The following is a 19,140-nucleotide window of genomic DNA, read 5'->3' on the forward strand; positions in this document are numbered from 1 at the left end:
GGGCTTTTAAAGCTAGCTCCCTTTAAGCATACCGTATCATGTAATAACATTATTAAAAATACCAAAACAAAGCTTGTGGAGGTTTTAAATTTTATTTATTTTTTAAAAACTGAGTTACCAGGTAGTGTGTTGTGCCTTCCTTCCCGTTACCCCTGATGACTGAAATTCCACAATAGGCCTGGTGTGTTTTCAGTAAGGGGAAGACTTGGGAAACTAGGGAAATCGTACAACTTGACAGGGGTTCGGACGCAGGAAGAATTAGCTTCTAGCGCTTTAAAACTGAACCTCATTCACAACCAATTTTGCAGTTACCTCGAAATGAATTAGTTGTAGATTGTGAACACTCCTTTCCTCTGGAAATTAATCCGTCTATTTAGTGATCCTCAAACAACCGAGCCAAGCACGCAGAAACAGAGATGCCTAACTCGGAGGTGGGAAGGACCCCTATTCCTAGACTTCGGGGGTTTGTTCCCGGTCACGGGGAAACAGGCTTCCTTCCTTCCCGAGTCACCCACTTCAGAAGGTTGGTTAGCACCGACCCCGACCCCCACCGCGCCACCCCGAGTCGCCTGCGGGCCGCAGAGCAGTAACACTTGGCGGGGTGGTTCGGAGACGCGTGGTTGGAGGCCCGGAGCAGGACAAAGGCGGGAGCGCACACGGCCCGGCCCGGTCCGGCGAGCGGCTGCGGGCGAGTCCCCGCGGCTCGCGGGCTTGAGGCCTCGGGTCGCCCGGCTCCGGGCTCCGGGCTCCGTGCCCGGGCGCGGGTCCGAGCGGCCAACTTCAGGCCAATCAGCGCGCGGCGTCCCGGCGCCCGCAGCGCCCGGCCCGCGCCCTGCGCCCCCGCGGCGGCTCCGAGCCGGGCCAGCGCCGGGACGAGGAGGGGCCGAGCCGCGGGGGATCCTGGAATCGGAGGGGAGGTGGGGATTCTGGGAGGAAAACTCCATTTCCTCCCGCTCCGCCGGCCTCTCCCCGCCAGCCCGGCTCCCCGATGTCCAGGCGGCCCTCCGCGGGCGCGGGGCGCCGGAGCTGAGCTGAGCGCCGGGCGGCGGGCACGATGCTGGGCATGTACGTGCCGGACAGGTTCTCCCTGAAGTCGTCGCGCGTGCAGGACGGGATGGGGCTGTACACGGCGCGCAGAGTGCGCAAGGTGGGTGAGCCGCCCGCGGCCCGGACTCGCGCCTGCGGGGCCGGCTGCCCGCCGGGGACTCGGGCCGGCGCCTCCCGAGCGGGCGCCGCCACGTAGGTGCCAGCCGGCGCCCTCCGCCGCCCCCGCCGGGTCCGCCTGCGGCGAGAGGTCTTTCCTCCCCGCGGCAGGAAGTGAGTCCGCCGGAGCCTCCCTCGCCCTCGGCCCGGGCGAGCGGCGTCTTGGCGCGGGCGAGGCGCGCGGGGCGGATGCGTGGCCGCGCGCGCCCGCCGCCGCCCCCGCCTGCCTGGGGGAGGGACGCGCTCCCTCCATCCTCCATTTCCCGGCTCCGCGTCTGCAGCAGCGGCACCGGGGCATCCCGGCTCAGCGCACACAGGCCTCCCAGTCTCATTCCGACCTTGCAGGGGTTCCTCCTTCCAAAAGGCACTGGATGGAGCCTGCCAAATGGACGCACTTGGGGACGTCGATCTTTTGCGTCTCAGCTTGTGTTTTGGAATTTCTCTTTCTCCCTGGTTCCCTCTAATATTCCTTTATGTAGTTGTGCATATCCATTGCATGGCCTGCACCCGATGCAGGTGTCATTTGGTGACATTGATTGCATTATTTGAGTGGCGTGGCTCTTCTTCGACGTCCTTTCCGAGTTGGAAATGCTTTATGAAGGCAATCTGTCCAGTAGCTATTGTCACTGGTACCTCCTATGGCCATGCCACCCACTCGGTCTAGTCTAACCAATTCCGTCTCATGGGGACTCCACAGGCCCGAGTGGGACTGCTCCTTGATTTTGTGAGACTGAATTTTGATAGGAGCAGACAGCCTCAGGGTGATTCTGTGGAGTGGTTGGTGGGTCCCCCTCCCCTCCCACCTTGTGAGTTTCATGGCAAATCCTAACCTAGGGCAGTACTAGGACTCCCAGCCCCATACGAAGTTGTCAAAAGAGCAAAGTGGTCAAGGCAAACAAGCTTCATTAGTTACGATAAACTGTTGTATGGTTTTAAGACTAAAGAAGGTATTTTTAGTTTAAGGGTTGAAGATTAAAGGCATTATAGTTTGAGGATTATAAAGAGCCTGGTGGTACTGTGGGGTAGGCCTTGAACTTGCTAACTGCAAGGTTCAAATCTGCCAGCTCTTCAATGGGAGATAGATGAGTCTGGTGGTTTCAGCCCTGGAAACCTTATGTGTGGTTGCTATGAGTCGGGTTTAGGCTCTATGACGAGAATTTCCCCCTCAATCCCTGGGAATTTGAAATGCTGTCCTGCCGGGTTTCCTTAGGTGTCATTGCAGGTGAGGTGTGGGGCTGCTGCCTGAGCTTCGCAGCCCACCAGTGGGCGAAAGACCAGGTCGCATGCACTGGGAAAGAGTCACAGAACGGGGAACCCTGTCACAGGTTGCTGTGAATTGGAATTGATTTGATAGCAGTGGATTTGGTTGGTTTGATTCCTAAAAATGCAGATTCCTCTGAGCAGGCCATGATCTCAAATCTTGGCTGATAGGAGCGAAGGCCTAGGAAGGAAAAGAGACCTGTGTTCTGCTAGTTTAACAAAATATGCACAACGTGGAACAATTCAGGCAGCGGTGATAAGAGCCATGTTTTACTGGGCAGTTACTTTGTGCCAGTACCCATACTTGGTACCCTCTGTACATTTGTTAGCTTCACCTGCACAGTGATATCAGTGTTCCAGGTACCTCCTGCTTGTTGAAAGTTTGCCCTATGCCATTTGTTTTTGTGAAAGATTGACACTCGTACCTGTTTCAGCTAGTTGAAAGAAATCCAAAGATTTCCCCCTTTACAAAAGATGGTGAAGAGTGAAACCAGAGTTCAACATTTGTGTTGCAATGAACCACTTAAGAGGCAGCCCCTTGTGAGCGTTGCGGGCGGCCTTGGAAAACTCCTTCCTCTGGAGCTAAACTCAACATCTCAGTATGAGCTAAGATAGCTTCGAACCGTGTTGGTGACTGTTACATGCTAGTTCCAGTGGAGGCATGTGATTTGTGTGCTAGGCTGGGTTCTCTAGAGAAACCGAACCAACGATAATTTTATAGATATATATTTTGACAAAAAAAGTGTGTATCAAGAAAGTGGCTCACACAGTTGTTAGGTATCACGGAGGTGGTTCTGACCCATAAAGACCCTACACACACAGAACAAAACACTGGGCGATCCTGCACCATCTTAAGAGCAGTTCCCGTGCCTGAGCCTGTTCTTGTTGTCACCTTGCCAGTCCGTCTCCTTGAGGGCCTTCCTCTCTTCCGGTGCCCCTCCACCAAGCCCCCTGTGCTCCTCCAGGGTCTGCTCTCAGACTTCTTGTCAAGATTATGTGAGATCAAGCCTTGCCGACCTTGCCTCTCAGGAGCACTCTGGCTGTACTTCTTCCAAGGCTCATCCTTTAGCAGCCCATGGTACTTTCAGCGTTCTTCTCCAGCACCGCAATTCAAGCACATCGATGTTTCTTCCTTCTTATTTATGCAGTGTCCAACTTTCACATGCACATGAGGCAATGGGAAATACTTTAGTCCTCAAAGTAACATCCTTACTTTTCAATATCCTGAAAGGTCTTATGCAGCAGATTTACCTAATGCAACATGTCTTTTGATCTCTTGACTGCCCCTTCCATGAGCACTGATTGTAGATCCAAGCAAAAAGTCCCCGACACCTTCAACCTTTTCTCCATTTATCGTGATGTTACCTATTGGTCCAGTTGTGAGGATTTTGCTCATCTTTAAATTGAATTTCATATCGAGGGCTGCAATCCTTGATCTTCATCAGTAAGTGATTCAGTTACTTTCCACTTTCAGCAAACAAGGCTGTGCCATCTGCATATCACAGGTTGTTAGTAAGCCTTCCTCTGTCCTGATACCACACTCTTCATATAATCCTACTTCTCTGATGATTTGCTCAGCAGACAGATTGAACAAGTATGGTGAGAGGATACAACCCTGTCACACACCTTTCCTGATTTTAAATCATGCAGTATTCCCTTGTTCTGTTTGCAAAACTGCCTTTGATCCACGTTCAAGTTCCTCATAAACAGCACGAGTATATATGCTCTACTTTTTACCTCAGTTGCCTGTTAACCGAAAGGCTGTCAGTTTGAACCCTTCCAGAGGGCCCTGGGAAGAAAGCCTTATATTTCTGAAATGTCACAGCTCTGAAGATTCTATCTTCTAGAAGGCAACTGTATTTTGTTTTTTATTTAGATTTTATAAAAAGCTTGCTAATGCACCTTCTTTTAAATTTTTTTTGCTACTTTCAACATAATATTTCCAGGTATTGATTATTTAAAAGTTCTTAATTATATTTGGGCATAGAATGAAACATTTTTCTTTTCTTTTTTTTTAAGAATGAAACATTTTTCAAAATCATCATTTTTTTAGCACTTTAACTTTTATTATTTTAAACTTAATTTATTCCCGAGCCATGAGTTTTTGCTTCTTCAGTTTCTTCTGGGAAATCTTTTTCTTCTGTGCAACCTCGTCTTCTGGTTTGGGAGCGATCTGTTCCTTCTCAGTCAGGGTCATCTCAATGTGGCAGGGGGAGCTCATGGATGGGTTCATCTGACCATGAGCTCTGTAAGTCCAGCGGCGCATCTTGGGGGCTTTGTTCACCTGGATGTGCTCAATGACCAGAGAATCCACATCTAAACCCTTAAGTTCGGCATTACTTTCTTCATTTTTAAGCATGTGAAGCAAAAATTCAGCACTCTTTTTGGGCCACCGACCCTGGGTCCAACCCCATTGTTTGGCCTGGGCACACCTGCCAACACCACACCATTGTACCATCGGAAAGGCACACATCGCTTCTGCAGAGTGATGTCTTTCAAGTATTTGGTGGCTTTCCGGATGTGCATGCCTTTGATGGCCTGGGCAGTTTCACGGGTGTTCTTGAAGTGGACCCGGAGATTCGACCCTCTGTATTTGCAGGATTTTGTAGGGTTTCTGGATCGAGTGAGTAGCGAACCATCTTGGCAGGTCACCTCAGGCCGCTACAGTTAGAGCTCAAAATCATCATTTATCATTATATTTTCCTCTTCAGTAATTGGCACATAACTTTTCTTGATTGATGTCAACTCAACATATGAGTTGATGTAAAGTCAAAATATATCTGGAAAAATGGAATTGAAAGATAATGGAAAATTTTCCATCAATCTTTTAAAGTCTTCCCAGAGAATTTAATCTAGATTTCACCTAAAATGTTTATCTGTAGTTCTAAGTCAATATACACTTATTAACAATAACTGAAAATGATGCATCTTACAGCTATTATGAAGTGTGTAGGCATGATCACAACACTGTTAGAAAGTTATTGTTAATGGGCAGGTTCACTAATACACGACAGGATCTTAAAGTAGGCTTTGCACCTTGTCTTTCTGAAGGCTGAGGATAAAGTTGAAGTCAGACCACAGGCTTTGGCTGACTCAGTGGCTGAAGCTGAATGTGAAAGCATCTTTTTCCTGTTGACATGTTTTCATATTTTTTAATGTGCTTTCTTGTTCCTATGTGTTTTTCTAGTTCTGAAGTCAGAACTAACCAGCCATTAACTGAATATTCCTTTAAAGGAAGGCTAGCATGATCTGCCTCACGGACTTTGGCTCTATTGTTAGGAGCGATCAGTCTAAGGAGAAGGAGATCATGCTTGGTAGAGGCCCATTGAGAAGGATGAAGGCCCTCAGAAGACATATTAACATAGTACCTGCAACACTGGGCTGGCACAGGACCAGGCAGTGCTGCCTTCTTTTGTAGATAGCATTGATCTGAGCCAAAAGGAATTTGATGGCATTTAACAACAGTTCCCTATACTTATCCATAAAACTAAGGGTTCTGAGAAGAGAGCATTTTTAAGGGCCTTACTTAAATGTTTACATATCCTCTATTGTAAACAAATTTTGGAATAGATCATGTTAGGTATATATGTTAGAAATGATAGACGTTTTATCATGCATTTAAAACTCATTGGTATAGCATGCCTGCTTTAAGAAGGATTACAATTCGAGCCATCTATTGATGTAGACTTCAGAACATCCTAATCCAGATTGTGGGGATGTTGCTGGAAACCCAGCAGATTCTCTTAATTCCCACCAACATATCCTCTTAATTCTTCACTGGATACATCCCCACTGTGGTGGAGCATTGGTTACCAGTTGGCTGAGATCCTCAGTGTCAGCAGTTCAAAACTACCAGCCACACAGCATAGGGAAGACAGGCCTTCCTATTTCCGTAAAGAGTTACAGTCTCAGAAACTCATAAGGGCAATTCTACTTTGTCCTTCAAGGCCCTATAGGTTGGATAAACTCTACGGTAGTGAGTTTGGTGAATACCGTTTCTCTTAAAGTAGGATGCCTGGAAGATCTTTCCTTGCTTTATTCATCAGTCTGCATTGTGGATTATGCTTCGACTGACTAACAGTAAACTCTGCACTTGGAAGCCACCAGCTTCCAATGTTTGAGGCTTCCTGCTCCCATGAAGATGTACAGCCCAGGAAACCCACAGGAACAGTTCTCCTCTGCCCTGCAAGGTCACTGTGATTTGGAATCGACTCAGTGGTAGTGGGTTTTGGAGTGGGCTGCTGCTTCTCTCTCTCTCTCTCTCTCTCTCTCTCTCAACATGGAACAGACATAATGGCAATAGGAAAAGGAAGAGACTTATTTTCTTTGTGGATGTCATACACTGAAGTAGAGAAGCGGATGTGGACAAAGTCCCCTGGTAGATAAGTCAGTGCACACCATGCTCTTACAGGAAGAATCCCTGACTGTCGCAACGCTCCTTGTAGAAAGACAGTCCTGAGTTCATTCACACGTAAACACCTTGCAATCTCAGATGGATAAGAATCATAAAAATAGATCGCTTCTCGGCCTTTTGGCTAAGATCAAGTGTAGTATCTGTTCTTATCAGTTTAATATCTGATACGTCCTCTATCCGAGGACAATATATTAAATGGATTTTTGTAGCAGGGAGTTGGAATAGTAGCTTGCTCCGTCCACTTCACGCATCGACCTGGTATTGCAGTACCTCCAGGAACGGTGCACCCCCTCGGGGGATTCCTTATAAGGTTTCTAACGTCAGACTTATTGTGTTTTTCTTCTGTGTGACATTCTAATACACTATTTTATAAGTAAAAAAAAAAAAGTAGAGTTGACACTTGTTACACACCATGTGCCAAACCCCATTCTAAGTGTTTGCCTTATGTTGTTTCAAGAGCAGTAAAAGTGTGGAATTCCAGGTTGCAAACTACACTATCAACTATAATATACAGTAAAAAATTAAGCAAACACTTATACATTACTTTCTTTTTAAATATTGTGACCATCTATGAGCGGGTGGTGTTTGACATTAGGTTTGAAAGGAGAAAGTTCAAAGGTGGGTTCCGTCAGCGCTCCCAGCATCTGCGACGCTGTGGAAGGCTGCAGCGAGGAACGGTAGCATGCCAGTCCTCCTTCTCTTTAGAGTTGTTTTCATGCGAGCGTCTGTTTTTCCTCTGTGCACGCTCGGTCGTTTAATCATTCGTAAACTGAATGGCTCCTCTGTGGCAGGCTCTACTCCGCCCTGGGAAGACACGGCGACCAAGCCGAACTGGAGTTCGTCTGCAAGGAACTTTTATTCCTGTGTGAGATAAGCAATGCAAAAGTTAAAATTAAAAAAAAAGGAAAGGAAATTAAGCTAATGAAAGCATAAAGGAAACAAACTGGAAGGCACACTAGAGAGCAGATGGGGTGTAGTTGGCAGGGAAGACTTCTCAGCTGATAGCACCTCTGTACTTAGATGGGGAGCCAGCCAGAAAAAAGAAAGCCAGGACCAAGGGCAGTGTGGGGACGACAGGAAATTTTATGGATTCAAGGCATGTTTTAGAGGTAGAATCAGGACCTTTCAAAGGATTGAAGGTGGTGGATCACAGAAGGGGACTCCCTGGCTATGGCTTGAGCAACAGGGTAGATATTGGTGCTGTTTGTTTATATGCTAAACTGCTGCACTGGCTCCCCGGATATTCCCATGTAAGACTATGCTGATGGAAACATTAAACAACAATAATAATGAAATAGACATTAGGCCCTGGCGAAGCTATTAGGTAAATATTGGGACCACTAACCACAAGGGTTAGTTTCAATCTACCCGATGCTCCCCGGAACGAAGTTGAGGCTCGTGTTTGCCTACAAAGGTTTACAGCTGCGGGTACTCTGTCTGGGGTCTCGGTGCAGCAGTGACTTGATGGCAGTGGGTTTGGTGTAAGCATGGGATCCTTTTGCGGCGTCTTGTTGGCATCCTGTGTCTGTCTCCTGGAAGGCGAGAGTTCTACCCCTGAACCACAAGTGCACCGCACGCACAGCCGTCACCCGCTGTTGGCGGAGGCTTGAGGGCTGCTCTGACCAGATGTCAGCAGGGCTTCAGACCAGGATCGACCAGAAAGAAAGGCCTGGTGATGTGTTTCTGGGAAATCAGTCAGTGAAAACCTGGTGGATCACATGCATTTGTTCTGAAACAGACCCTGGCTCAGGACGAAGGAACATTTCGCTCATTTGTTCGTGGGAGTCTCTGAATCATGAGCTTACTCTGTAGCCAGCCAACAACAGCAACAGCCTATCATGGAAACAGTCCTATGCTCACGTCTCGTCAAAGTACCTCGCCTGTACTGAGGTACTGAGAACCTTGCTGGAGAAATAAACATGAGGACCGTGGTTTGCATGTATTAAATACACCAATTTACATGGCATGGATTTATTTGCTAAGGTACTATATCTTCCTCTTTTTGCTGTCCTTATATTTTACCAAGCATGATATCCTTCTCTAGGGACTGGTCTCTCCTGAGGACATGTCCAAAATTTCCAAGACGATATTTTATCACCCTCCCTTTAAGACAGATTTATTTATACTTTTCGAGTCCATGGTACTTTCAATATGACTCCCCAACTCCAATATTCAGCTGCATCAATCCGCCTATCCTCCAGCCACCCTTCTGCACTGTGCAGCTTTTACGAGCGAGAAGATGATCGAAGACACCATGTCTGCAGGCTTGCTGTGATTTGGAACTCACTTGATGGCAGTCAGTTTGGTTTTGTTCTTTTGGGTCAAGTGCACCGAAATCTTCAAAGTGACTCCCTTGCTTTTTAACACTTTACAGCAATCTTCTGCAGTAAACTTGCCCAGGGAAGCATCTAATGTGATTTCTTGACTGCTGCCTCCGGTCCAGGGATATTGGTTATAGATCCGAGTAAAGTGAAACATCCTTCTCCACGCCAATATTTTGTCTCTTCATTTGCTCCTGCTAGCCAGTCCAGGTGTGCAGAGTTTTGTTTTCTTTGGGTTAACGTGCAGTCCACACGGAAGGGTGTGTTCTTTTGTCCTCATTAGTAAGTGCTTCAGTGTCTGTCTGCTCTGAGCAAGCAAAGTGGTGTCATCTGCATATTGCATGCAGGTCGTCAGTCAGTCTACTTCCAATGAAGACTCCGTGTTTTTGTTCGTACAGTCCACTTTCTTGTGGGATTTGCTCAGCACACACATTAAGTATGATGGAGCCATGATTCAAACTTCTCGTGATTCTAAACCATACAGTTTCCTTTTTTTAGTTTGAATGACTGCTGCTTGGTCTGCGAACAGTTTTCTCATGAGCACAATGATATGTTTTGGACTATTCTTCAAAATATTATCCATCGTTTGTTACAACCCATAAGTCAAATGCCTTTGTGTAGTTAATGAAATAACCTGTAAGCATACACCCTCTGCTTGCCAAAATCCATTGAATATCAGCAATGGTATCACTTTTTCTATTTCCTCTTCTGAATCCAGCTTGAATTTCTGTCAGTTCTGTACTGATGTATTATTATAACCATTTTTGAATCATCGTACGCAAAAATTTACATGTCTGTGGCATTAATGATACTGTTTTATAATTTTTACATTTTATTGAATCATTATTCTCTGGGTACAAATACAAACTCTCCAACTTGCTGCCGGGTAGTTCGTTACCTTCCAAGTATAGTAGCAGAGATGCGTGAGCACGTTCAGCATTACGTCTTTTTGTTGAGACATTTCCTTTGTGTGTATGTATCAATTCCTAGAGCTGTGTTTTCCACAAGAGCCTACAGTGCAGCATGGCTTCTTTCTTCGGCACCATAGGTTCTGGTCACGTGCTCGCTCCTGAAATGTTTGAATATCGACCGAGTATTTTTAGTGTGCTGGCTGTATTCCTTCCATCTTCTTTTGATGCTGCCGGCATCCATCAATATCCTGCTGGGAGAATCCTTGAATATTACAACTCAGGTCTTGAATCTTTCCTCAGTTCTTTCCATCTGACACGTCAGTTGTCTTCTTCTGTTTTGCTTTTCTAACCGAAGATCTGTGTGCGTTTCATCATACTGTATTGCGTCTTCTTGAACTGCCCTTTGGGAAGTTCTGTTAAATTCTTTTACTCGATCTACTATAAATTCCAAAACACATTTCTGAATTTCTTCTGTCTGTTTAATGGCATTTTTCGTCTTCGGGTATAATGTTCTAGATGTTATCAATAACTTGTCCGTGTTTTGCTCACTCGTATTTGGTGCATTTTTATGATGTTCTTTCATCTCCGAGTCAGCATTGACTCAGTGGATGGTGCAATGGATACACACTCTACTAACTTCAAAGCTTGTGCTCGAACTTCTGGCACATCAAGAGACGGGAATGGTGATCTTAAAAGCCACAGCCTCAAAACCCCACGGTGCAGTTCTGTTCTGCTCTCACAGAGTCATTGTAAGTTGGAATTAAGTCCATCAGAGCCAATAAGTAGGATAGGCTATTGTTAATATTGTCTTTATTACAGAACTCAACATGCGACAGTTGGTGCTCCATCGCTTCACATGTATTATTTCATTTTACTCTCCCGTTAGCCCTTCCAGCTAGGTATTGGTATCATTCCCATTTTCAGAGGAGGAGAGGCTTTAGAGAAGGGCCTATTTCCTTCTAGCTTTTAGAGGTTGCCTGCATCCCTTGGCTTGTGGACTCGCATCATTCTGACGATTGCTTTTGTTGTCACATTTCATTATCTGGGTCTTTGTGATCAGAGAGGACCCATCCAGATACTACAGAACAATCCTCCTGGATGTGTAATCACATCCCTTTTTATCAGACAGCATGCTCCCGGATTGGGGAGACCAGGACATGGAAATCTTTGTTATTACTTACTTTGTCACAGCTCCAAAGTACACCCTTTCCTTGCCCAGACCATTAGTTGTCACCTGTTTGTCAAAGAAGAAGCAACATGGCAACGTTATGTGTAACAGAACAGAACTGTGTACCGCCTTTGCTTACTGCATCTTGTACATTGTACAGTGACTACCGGAAGTGTTCCCTTGTCCACATAAAAGGCTTTAGCCTGGAAATATACCTGTTTAAAATTATATTGTTGATTAATTTTCTGCTTTTTGTTCAGTGTTGATGTTGACACAGATCTACAAGTTGACCATTCATCATTTATGTAGCGACACTGGTGTAAATCGTTTCCTCATAAAGAGGTAGAGAAGGTGCAGAAGAAGTAGAAAATAACAGGTGGTCTTACTGATAGTAAAACTTAGAAGTAATCTGATTTGTATATCCTTATTTTGTACTTGAAGACACTGATACCCAAAGGAGATTTGCAGAGTCTTACGGCCCCTTGCTGCCTCTCAGACTGAGAGGTTGTTGCTGTTGTGAAGCCCCTCTGAGTCAGTTCTTACTCAGAGTGACCCTACATCCAGTGGAACTAAACACCTCCCCTTCCACACCATCCTCGCCACTGTGACATGTGAAGCCACGCTCACGGCCGCTGCATCAGTCCATCTTCCTCCTTTTTGTGGCTTAGCCTCCGGCCAGTGCACTTTCCATAACACCACCCCCTTCATTCAAACCAAGATATTACTCGATTCTTATTGAAGGGTTTGGGCTAAAGGCCTTTGGTTAGGTAAAAATCCCCCAATAAGCTATATTTCCTTGGGGTTTTGCTGTTGTTGGTTGCTGCTGAGTAGATTCAGACTCAAGGCAATCCGGTGTGCACCGATTATAAGTGCTTTATAACTGTGATCTTTCCGAAGCTGAACACTAGGCCTGGCTCTAGCCATTCCTGTTAGGTTTGAACTGCAAACCTTTAGTTGTCTAGTGCTTAACCTATTAGTGCTACCCTGGGAAACATAAGAGGAGCTTTGGTTGCATAGGTGCAAGGTCAACAGTTTGAAACCACCAGGCTCTCTGAGTGAGCAAGACAGGGTGTGCTACTCCCGTACAGAGTTACAGTCTAGGAAACTCAGGGGCAGTTCTAGCCTGCTCTAGAGGGTTGCTGTGAGTCTGCATCAGCTCAATGGGAGTGAGGGTTTTTTTTAGGGGGTGGGAGGAGGGGTGGCAGATAAAAATTTAGAATTAACTTTGTAAAACTATGTTAAGAGAATTATCAACTTGAAAAATGTTAGTGTGTTAGACAGGGTTCTCTAGAGAAACAAAACCAGGGTACTTATGATTTTATAGATACATGGATAGATATACACAGCATGAAGGAATATAACAGCCAATTAGTCCACAGAGCAGTACAGAGGGCCCAGTTTAACTTACTTCCATGGAACAATTAATATACTGGAAGTCCTTCAACTCACAGGGGCTCCTGGGTCCTAGGTCAAGAAAGCAGACAGCTGAGTCTTCCCTAAGGCAATGCAGGCAGGCTGGCCACAGACAGCAAACAGCAGCGTGAGTCACCAACACAGCGGTACAGGAACTTAGCGAAGCAGGCCCAGCTGGGATATCAAGCTCAAGCAATGCATACACTATCAGTTTGGTGAAGCAAGTCTCAAAGGAACTGCAAGTTCTAGCCACACAATCCATAGGTTGGCTGTCTCACAGACATTATAGCTCACAAGTTGAGGTAGAGAACTAGCTAAAGCAATCGCATGCTGGTCTGATCACCAGAGAGCAAGAGAGAGAGGGGCAGGTCTTGCTGAGCCATTTATCTCTCTGCCCTCCAGTCAAACTGCGACATTATTAAGCCCACGTGTTCTGATTGGCCAGGTTGGCACAATAAACCTACTTATCACAGATTGCAAAAAGTATATGGAAAGAAGAAACCATAAAAAATGTTTAAGTAAAAACACAGAGGAAAAATCATCATGCATGCATGTCAAAACAAGAAGAGGTTTTTGTGGAAGAAGGTATTTTGTTGATCAGTTGGGAAGATGCCTTCCACAAAGAGAAAATGGATTTTTATCCTTGGGTCTAAAATTTTGACTGAGGATGTTTGCTTATATTTTATGGAAGCTGAAGATAACTAATCTTAAAACAACAGAGGGATAATAATCACTGTCAATGTTTGCCATATATGCTATCTTTTTGTGTATTCATGCGTTTGTTTACACTCACTATTACTGACTCAGTGCAATCTTACATCGTCTGGTACTATTACAATATTTAAAAACATGAATATACTGTAACTAATGTTTTCTCAGGAACCTTATATGCTATTTTGTTATAATAGGAGCGAAACTTAACTCATCCAGGAAGTGTGTATTGAACAACTATAGGTTTGAGACACTGGGCTAGCTGCTGGTGACATAGGGTGAGTGGACAGGGACAATAGTCATCAAATGTCTACACTGTTTATATGTAAGCTCAGCAGCAACCTAGTAAGGGAGCCAATATTATCCCTGTCTTATACCTGAGGGAACTGATTTTTTTTAAGAAGACAATCACAATTAGAACTCAGGCCATTTCATAGAACTTTTTCACTAACCACAAAGTGGTTTTTCTCTTTTTTTAAAAAAAGGTTGTATACATTTCATACACTATAACATACTCACATACACTTCAAACATTTCAGAAATGCATCATAGCAAGCTTCATCATCTATGATTTTTCATTCAGTGACGTCATGGAAATCACATTGAGTCATCTACTTTGGCTAGAATTCATATTTTTATGGCTGTATTTTGTATGGTGGTGTAACAATCTTCATTTATTCGTTTCTTGTTTTATGTCACCGTTCAGTAATAATCAGGGGTTTAACACACCCTTCCCTAGCCACAGCCACGCTGGCCTTGCCGAGCTTCTACTCTAGGGATGGGAGCTGACAACAAGCATGGTAGATGAACGTTAGTCTGTGCTCAAAGGGATCCGCTGGTGTAAGGAAGATACGAAAAAGCACTGGGTGCTGACGTGGGAGACTGGGAGGATATGGGAGATGATGTTATTGTAAGTAGATGGTCAAGTCAGTCTTCACTAACAAGGTGAGATTTAGGCAATGGCGTGAAGGATGAGAGGGACGCACATTTATAGAAAAAGAACATTGTAGGTCGAGGGTGCAATAAGAGCCAAGTCTCTAAACTGGGAGCATGCTTATTTTGTTCCAGGATGCAGGGGGCCAATGGGCTGAATGTAGTGAGTGAAGAGAATACTAGGCGAGGGGAGTTAGGGAAGGGAGGACGGTTAGAAGAGCCATATTATTCAGGACCTTGAGAGCCATTGCACTGCTTTCACTTTCCTTAGACAAAATGAGGTCCCACGAAAGCGTTTCAAGAAAGAAGGATCATTATCTAAGTTCACCAAGAATCCCTGGTGGTTCTGTTGAAAGTGGTAGGGCCGATGTATAACCTGTGAGACTTGTTGGATTCTGTTGTGATGGTAGAGGTGAGTGGTGATAGAAGTTTAGACCAGCATTGTGGGAATCTTGGTAGAATATTTTAAAGGCAGAGATAAAGAGCATGTTGATGGGAGTGAATATGATGTATGAGAGCGCAGGGAGGAGCAAGTCTAAGTGTGTTGACCTGAAAAATTGAAAAAATTGAACTTCCAGCAATGATTTTAGGTGGAGAAAATTGTGATTGGAGCAGGATTGGGGGGCGGGGGTGGATCAGAGTTCAGCTTAAGACATTGATTTTGAAATGTCTGTTAGATACAAGTCAATCTGTATGCTAAGGAAATTATCTGAAAAGCTGGCCTTTTTGAAGAACACGGCATCACGGTTGGAGGAGAGGTTCTTGTCAATGCGTGATATGCACATGACAGAATCTTGCTTCTGCACATGTGGGGTCACCCTGACTGGTAATTGACCTACCAACCACTGACAGCATCTTCACGTTGTTGACTAGTTCCTCGGTGTATAGAATTTTACTGATGAACCTGTCAAAGGAACGCTTCACCTCTGGTTACTTTTATTTTGGCATTGCCTTCTGGTTCTTTCTTACAGTTTCCACCACTGCACTGAACTTTCGCACGTGTGTATGCACATTGCCTGTCTTTTCTAGTAGAGTCCTTGACATAGTACTCATCGTTGTTTTACGTTATTGTTGAGCATTTCCAACAACTGGGATCTGCTCTGAGTTTGCTTCTCTGATTGCTTTGTCTCTTGACAATAGGTTATTCACGAATTGTTCCTTTATCTTCTTTTTAAACTATCCGGCACTTTTGACCGATGCCATATGTAGTGTGAGGAGTGAAGTAAACAGTGACTTGGAAGTGGAGACCCGTGTTTTTCTGAGTGTGAGGTTTTAATCCATCGAGATAGGACCTGAGGTAGTTTTACCTATACCTGAGCCCTTGGGACTTCTTCTTTTTTTTGCTGGAGAGACTGTAAGAAGAGATATTTTTATTTATGTATATGCTAACACAATCCTTTCAGTGGATAATTTTTTAAATAAATCATTTTATTGGGGCTCATACAACTCTTATCACAATCCATCCATCCATCCATTGAGTAAAGAACCCTTATACATTTGTTGCCCTCATCATTCTCAAAATTCGCCTTCCACTTGGGTTCCTAGAATCAGCTAATTTTCTTTTTTTCCCTCCCCCTTTCTTCCCGCTTCCCCCTCCCTCATGAACCCTTAATAATTTATAAATTATTATTTTATCTTTTCTTACACTGCCCGGTGTCTTCCCTCACCCACCTTCCTGTTGCCCATCCCCCAGAGAGGAGGTTACATGTAGATCCTTGTGATCGGTTCTCCCTTTCTACACCCCCTTCCCTCCAGGTGTCGCCACTCTCACCGCTGGTCCTGAGGGGCTCATCTGTCCTAGATTCCCGGTGTTTCCAGATCCCTGCTGCACTGCTGTACATCCTCTGGTCTAACCAGGTCCGCAAGGCAGAATTGGGATCATGATAATTGGGGGGGGGGGGAGGAAGTATTCAAGAACCAGAGGAAGGCTGTGAGTTTCATTGTTGCTACACTGAACCCTGAGTGACTCATCTCCTCCCTACTACCCCTGTGCAAGGGATGCTGCTGCCTTTTCTCACGGCAGGTAAACAGTTGCCTTGTCCTGGCGGTAAACTATTTGCAGAAGGAGATTTTCTGCCTCTTCACCAGTGGTTAGTAGCCTTTTGACATTTGTTGGTTTAAGTGCCTGTACCTGTATTTGATTAGATTGCCAATCAATGCTCAGGGAACAGCAGTCAAGAAATGGAACATTGTATTGGGCACATCTGCCGCACAAGACCTTTTTAAAGTTTTGAAGAGCAAGGTTTGTGATTTTGAGAACTAAGGTGCACCTGACCCAAGCCATGGTAGTTTCCACATTGCTTCATATGCACTTGAAAGTTGGCTGTTGACTAAGAAGACCAAAGCAGAATTGATGCATTTGAATTAGTGTGCTGGGGAGGAGTGCTCAGAGCATCACGACCTTCCCGAAGAATACACAAACCTACCTTGAACGAAGTACAGCTAAAATGCCTCCTCTCTGGCTAGAAAGGATGGACTTACTTCATCTCACCCACTGTGGACAGACTATCAGGAGAGACCAGTCCCTGGAGAAGGACATTGTGCTTGAAAGAGGGGCAGTGAAAAAGCGGAAGGCCCTCAGTGAGCTGGATGGACCTCGTGGCTGTGACCGTGGACTCGTATAACATAGCACTGGAGCACCGGTGCAGGACAGCACAGTGTGTGTTTTGTTGTATGTGGGGTTTGAACCAACTCAAGCACGTAACAAAAACACTAATTTGTCTTTGAAATGGTTTTGCAATTTGAGGCTTGTTTTTTTCTTCAATTGATATTTAACATTTTTAATTGCGAAATCATAGTTTTTAGTCTCTCAACAGCTTGCTTTTTTGACAGCTAAGCTTCATTCTCTTTAATCCCCTTATGTAATCGAGGTATTAGCTTTATTAAGGTATTTTGTGTATTCTATCTCCTACAGAAGTTCTATTTTTCTTCCTGATATTCCTGGCTTCTGCTAGAGGGAACTTTTACTACAGATTATTTCTCATTAGTTGTTAATTTTGGCTTTGTGACTGGCAAATCTACTATGGTGCCAGTCTTGAAAGTAGTAGAAGGTCAAGGGTCTACAATCCATCGTCTGCCAATCTTTTCTCTGTGCTTGTACTTTCCTGGGATTAAAGATCGGAATGACGGGGTGATGACTTTCTTCCCCATTGCTAATTTTCATCCCCCCCCCCCCCCTAGGATCCTCCAGTTTTCACACGTCAGGTCTTGTTGCTTCATTTTTCTCCATTTAAATATCACCTAGCCCTAAGGTAGCAATGCCACACATCAGTTTTCTGCGAGAACTTAAGGTTTCATGCAAACCCAGTTGCCCATAATTCTTAATGGTGGTTTTGCTCAGCACAGACAAGCATGAGATGTAGGCTTGGGATGGAAGGGGAAGAAAGATGATGCTTTTAGGTCAGCTTCTACTCAGAATCCCTTCTTCCTCAAAAGGCTCCGCATTTCCCTTTTCATCTTTATTTGTTAAATCTTAGGAACCAGTTCATTTCTTTCCCCCGAAGTCTGTTGAATCAGTGGAAACTAATAGAGACAACTTCAGTAATCTACGCTTGAAGTTTATTCTCTGCCTAAAACAAGAAGCTGATAATTTGCAGCCTTTGCTTCAGTGGGTCAAAATGCCTGTGTAGTGCTCCTATTCTTTTGCGCGTGTATGCTTCTGAGACGGCTATTTCAGCCCCAACAATCATGTTCCTCTTCCACATGGGAAGAGGAAACGACAAGGGAATAGTTAAGGGTATGTGGTCCGGCTGACTCAACCATCAGTGCTTTCTTGGTAGCTGCACATTATGATGTTTGTTTATGTGTCATTAGCTCTTTTCCCTGTCTCAATGGAAAGCTGGTTATTGATTTTGCTATTTTTTTTGTCTTTGTTTCCCAGCTCGATGTATTTCTAAAGGGCCCACTGCTGTTGGGTCGATTTGATTCATGTGTGACAGAATGGCTCCATAGGACAGAGCAGGACCCACGGCTGTCCCATAGGTGTTTGAGGCAATTCTGTAAACCATTACAGAGGCTGAGTGTCTGTCTATCTTCTCCTACAGAGTAGCTGCTAGGTTCAAACAGCCAGCCTTTCCGTTGATATCCCAATGCGAGACTAGAGCTCCATAGGTAGATATATCAGTACCTTCAAAATCTGCATTCTAGTACTAAGGGAAAAGAGGACTTTGGATACAGAGCGGAAACTAGTCTGTGCCCAGTATTCACAGTAGGGGAAGAAGATTGGACGTGTTCCACTGTGAACTACATTCAATACATTGTGGGAGGCCTAATTGTATTGCAAATGCACACTGATAGCCTGGAGTTTAAGACTGAAATGCAATCATGCCAAGTGGGAACTGTAGATTCCATCTGTGGAATATCATCAGTACATTACGTTTAACTGCTTCGGCTGTAAACTGATTCACCTGAATATAGTCTATCTCTTCTATTTATAGTTTTTTATTTGTTGAGCCAGTTCAAAGCAAGTTATAGACATTATAACAACTCATCCTAAATAACTTCAGCATAATAACATTCTCCTAAAAAATATCATTCAAGCCCCGAACAAGAATAACAGCAATTCCCCGTGTCTTATCACAGCAGCCTACGTTCACACGTCTTCAGTTGCGTCTATAATCTTTTTGAAATGTTCACTTTTGAACAAGGTCTATCAAGGATTATTCATTGCATTCATTTTATACCTTTTATATTTCTTTAAACATTTTCCTCCCCATTTGTTATAACCAAGTTTATGAAGAACTCAGGATAATTATTTGGAAAATACCCTACAGTCCCAGCTGTCCATTTTTCCCAGTCTCTATCTAA

The 19,140-nt window shown here is 44.6% G+C and overlaps 1 protein-coding gene and 1 non-coding gene across 4 annotated transcripts in view; both read left to right on the forward strand.

Moving 5' to 3' along the window:
* Positions 1–828: 828 nt before the first annotated feature.
* The window catches only part of PRDM5 (PR/SET domain 5), a 213,688-nt gene continuing 195,376 nt past the window's right edge, over positions 829–19,140 (forward strand). Inside the window, exon 1 of one of the 3 annotated variants that reach the window (XM_075543864.1) lies at positions 829–1,147. In XM_075543864.1, coding sequence (XP_075399979.1) covers positions 1,055–1,147 — 93 coding nt within the window. In that variant the 5' untranslated portion in view covers positions 829–1,054. The remainder of the gene's footprint in view (positions 1,148–19,140) is intronic. The other 2 variants (XM_075543862.1, XM_075543863.1) reach the window with 2 other exon arrangements.
* LOC142443879 (U2 spliceosomal RNA) lies at positions 6,979–7,169 on the forward strand. The gene has a single exon (XR_012783607.1). It is a non-coding gene; the product is annotated as a U2 spliceosomal RNA (small nuclear RNA).

This window comes from Tenrec ecaudatus, chromosome 3 (genome assembly GCF_050624435.1).
Source record: "Tenrec ecaudatus isolate mTenEca1 chromosome 3, mTenEca1.hap1, whole genome shotgun sequence".
NCBI lineage: Eukaryota > Metazoa > Chordata > Mammalia > Afrosoricida > Tenrecidae > Tenrec > Tenrec ecaudatus.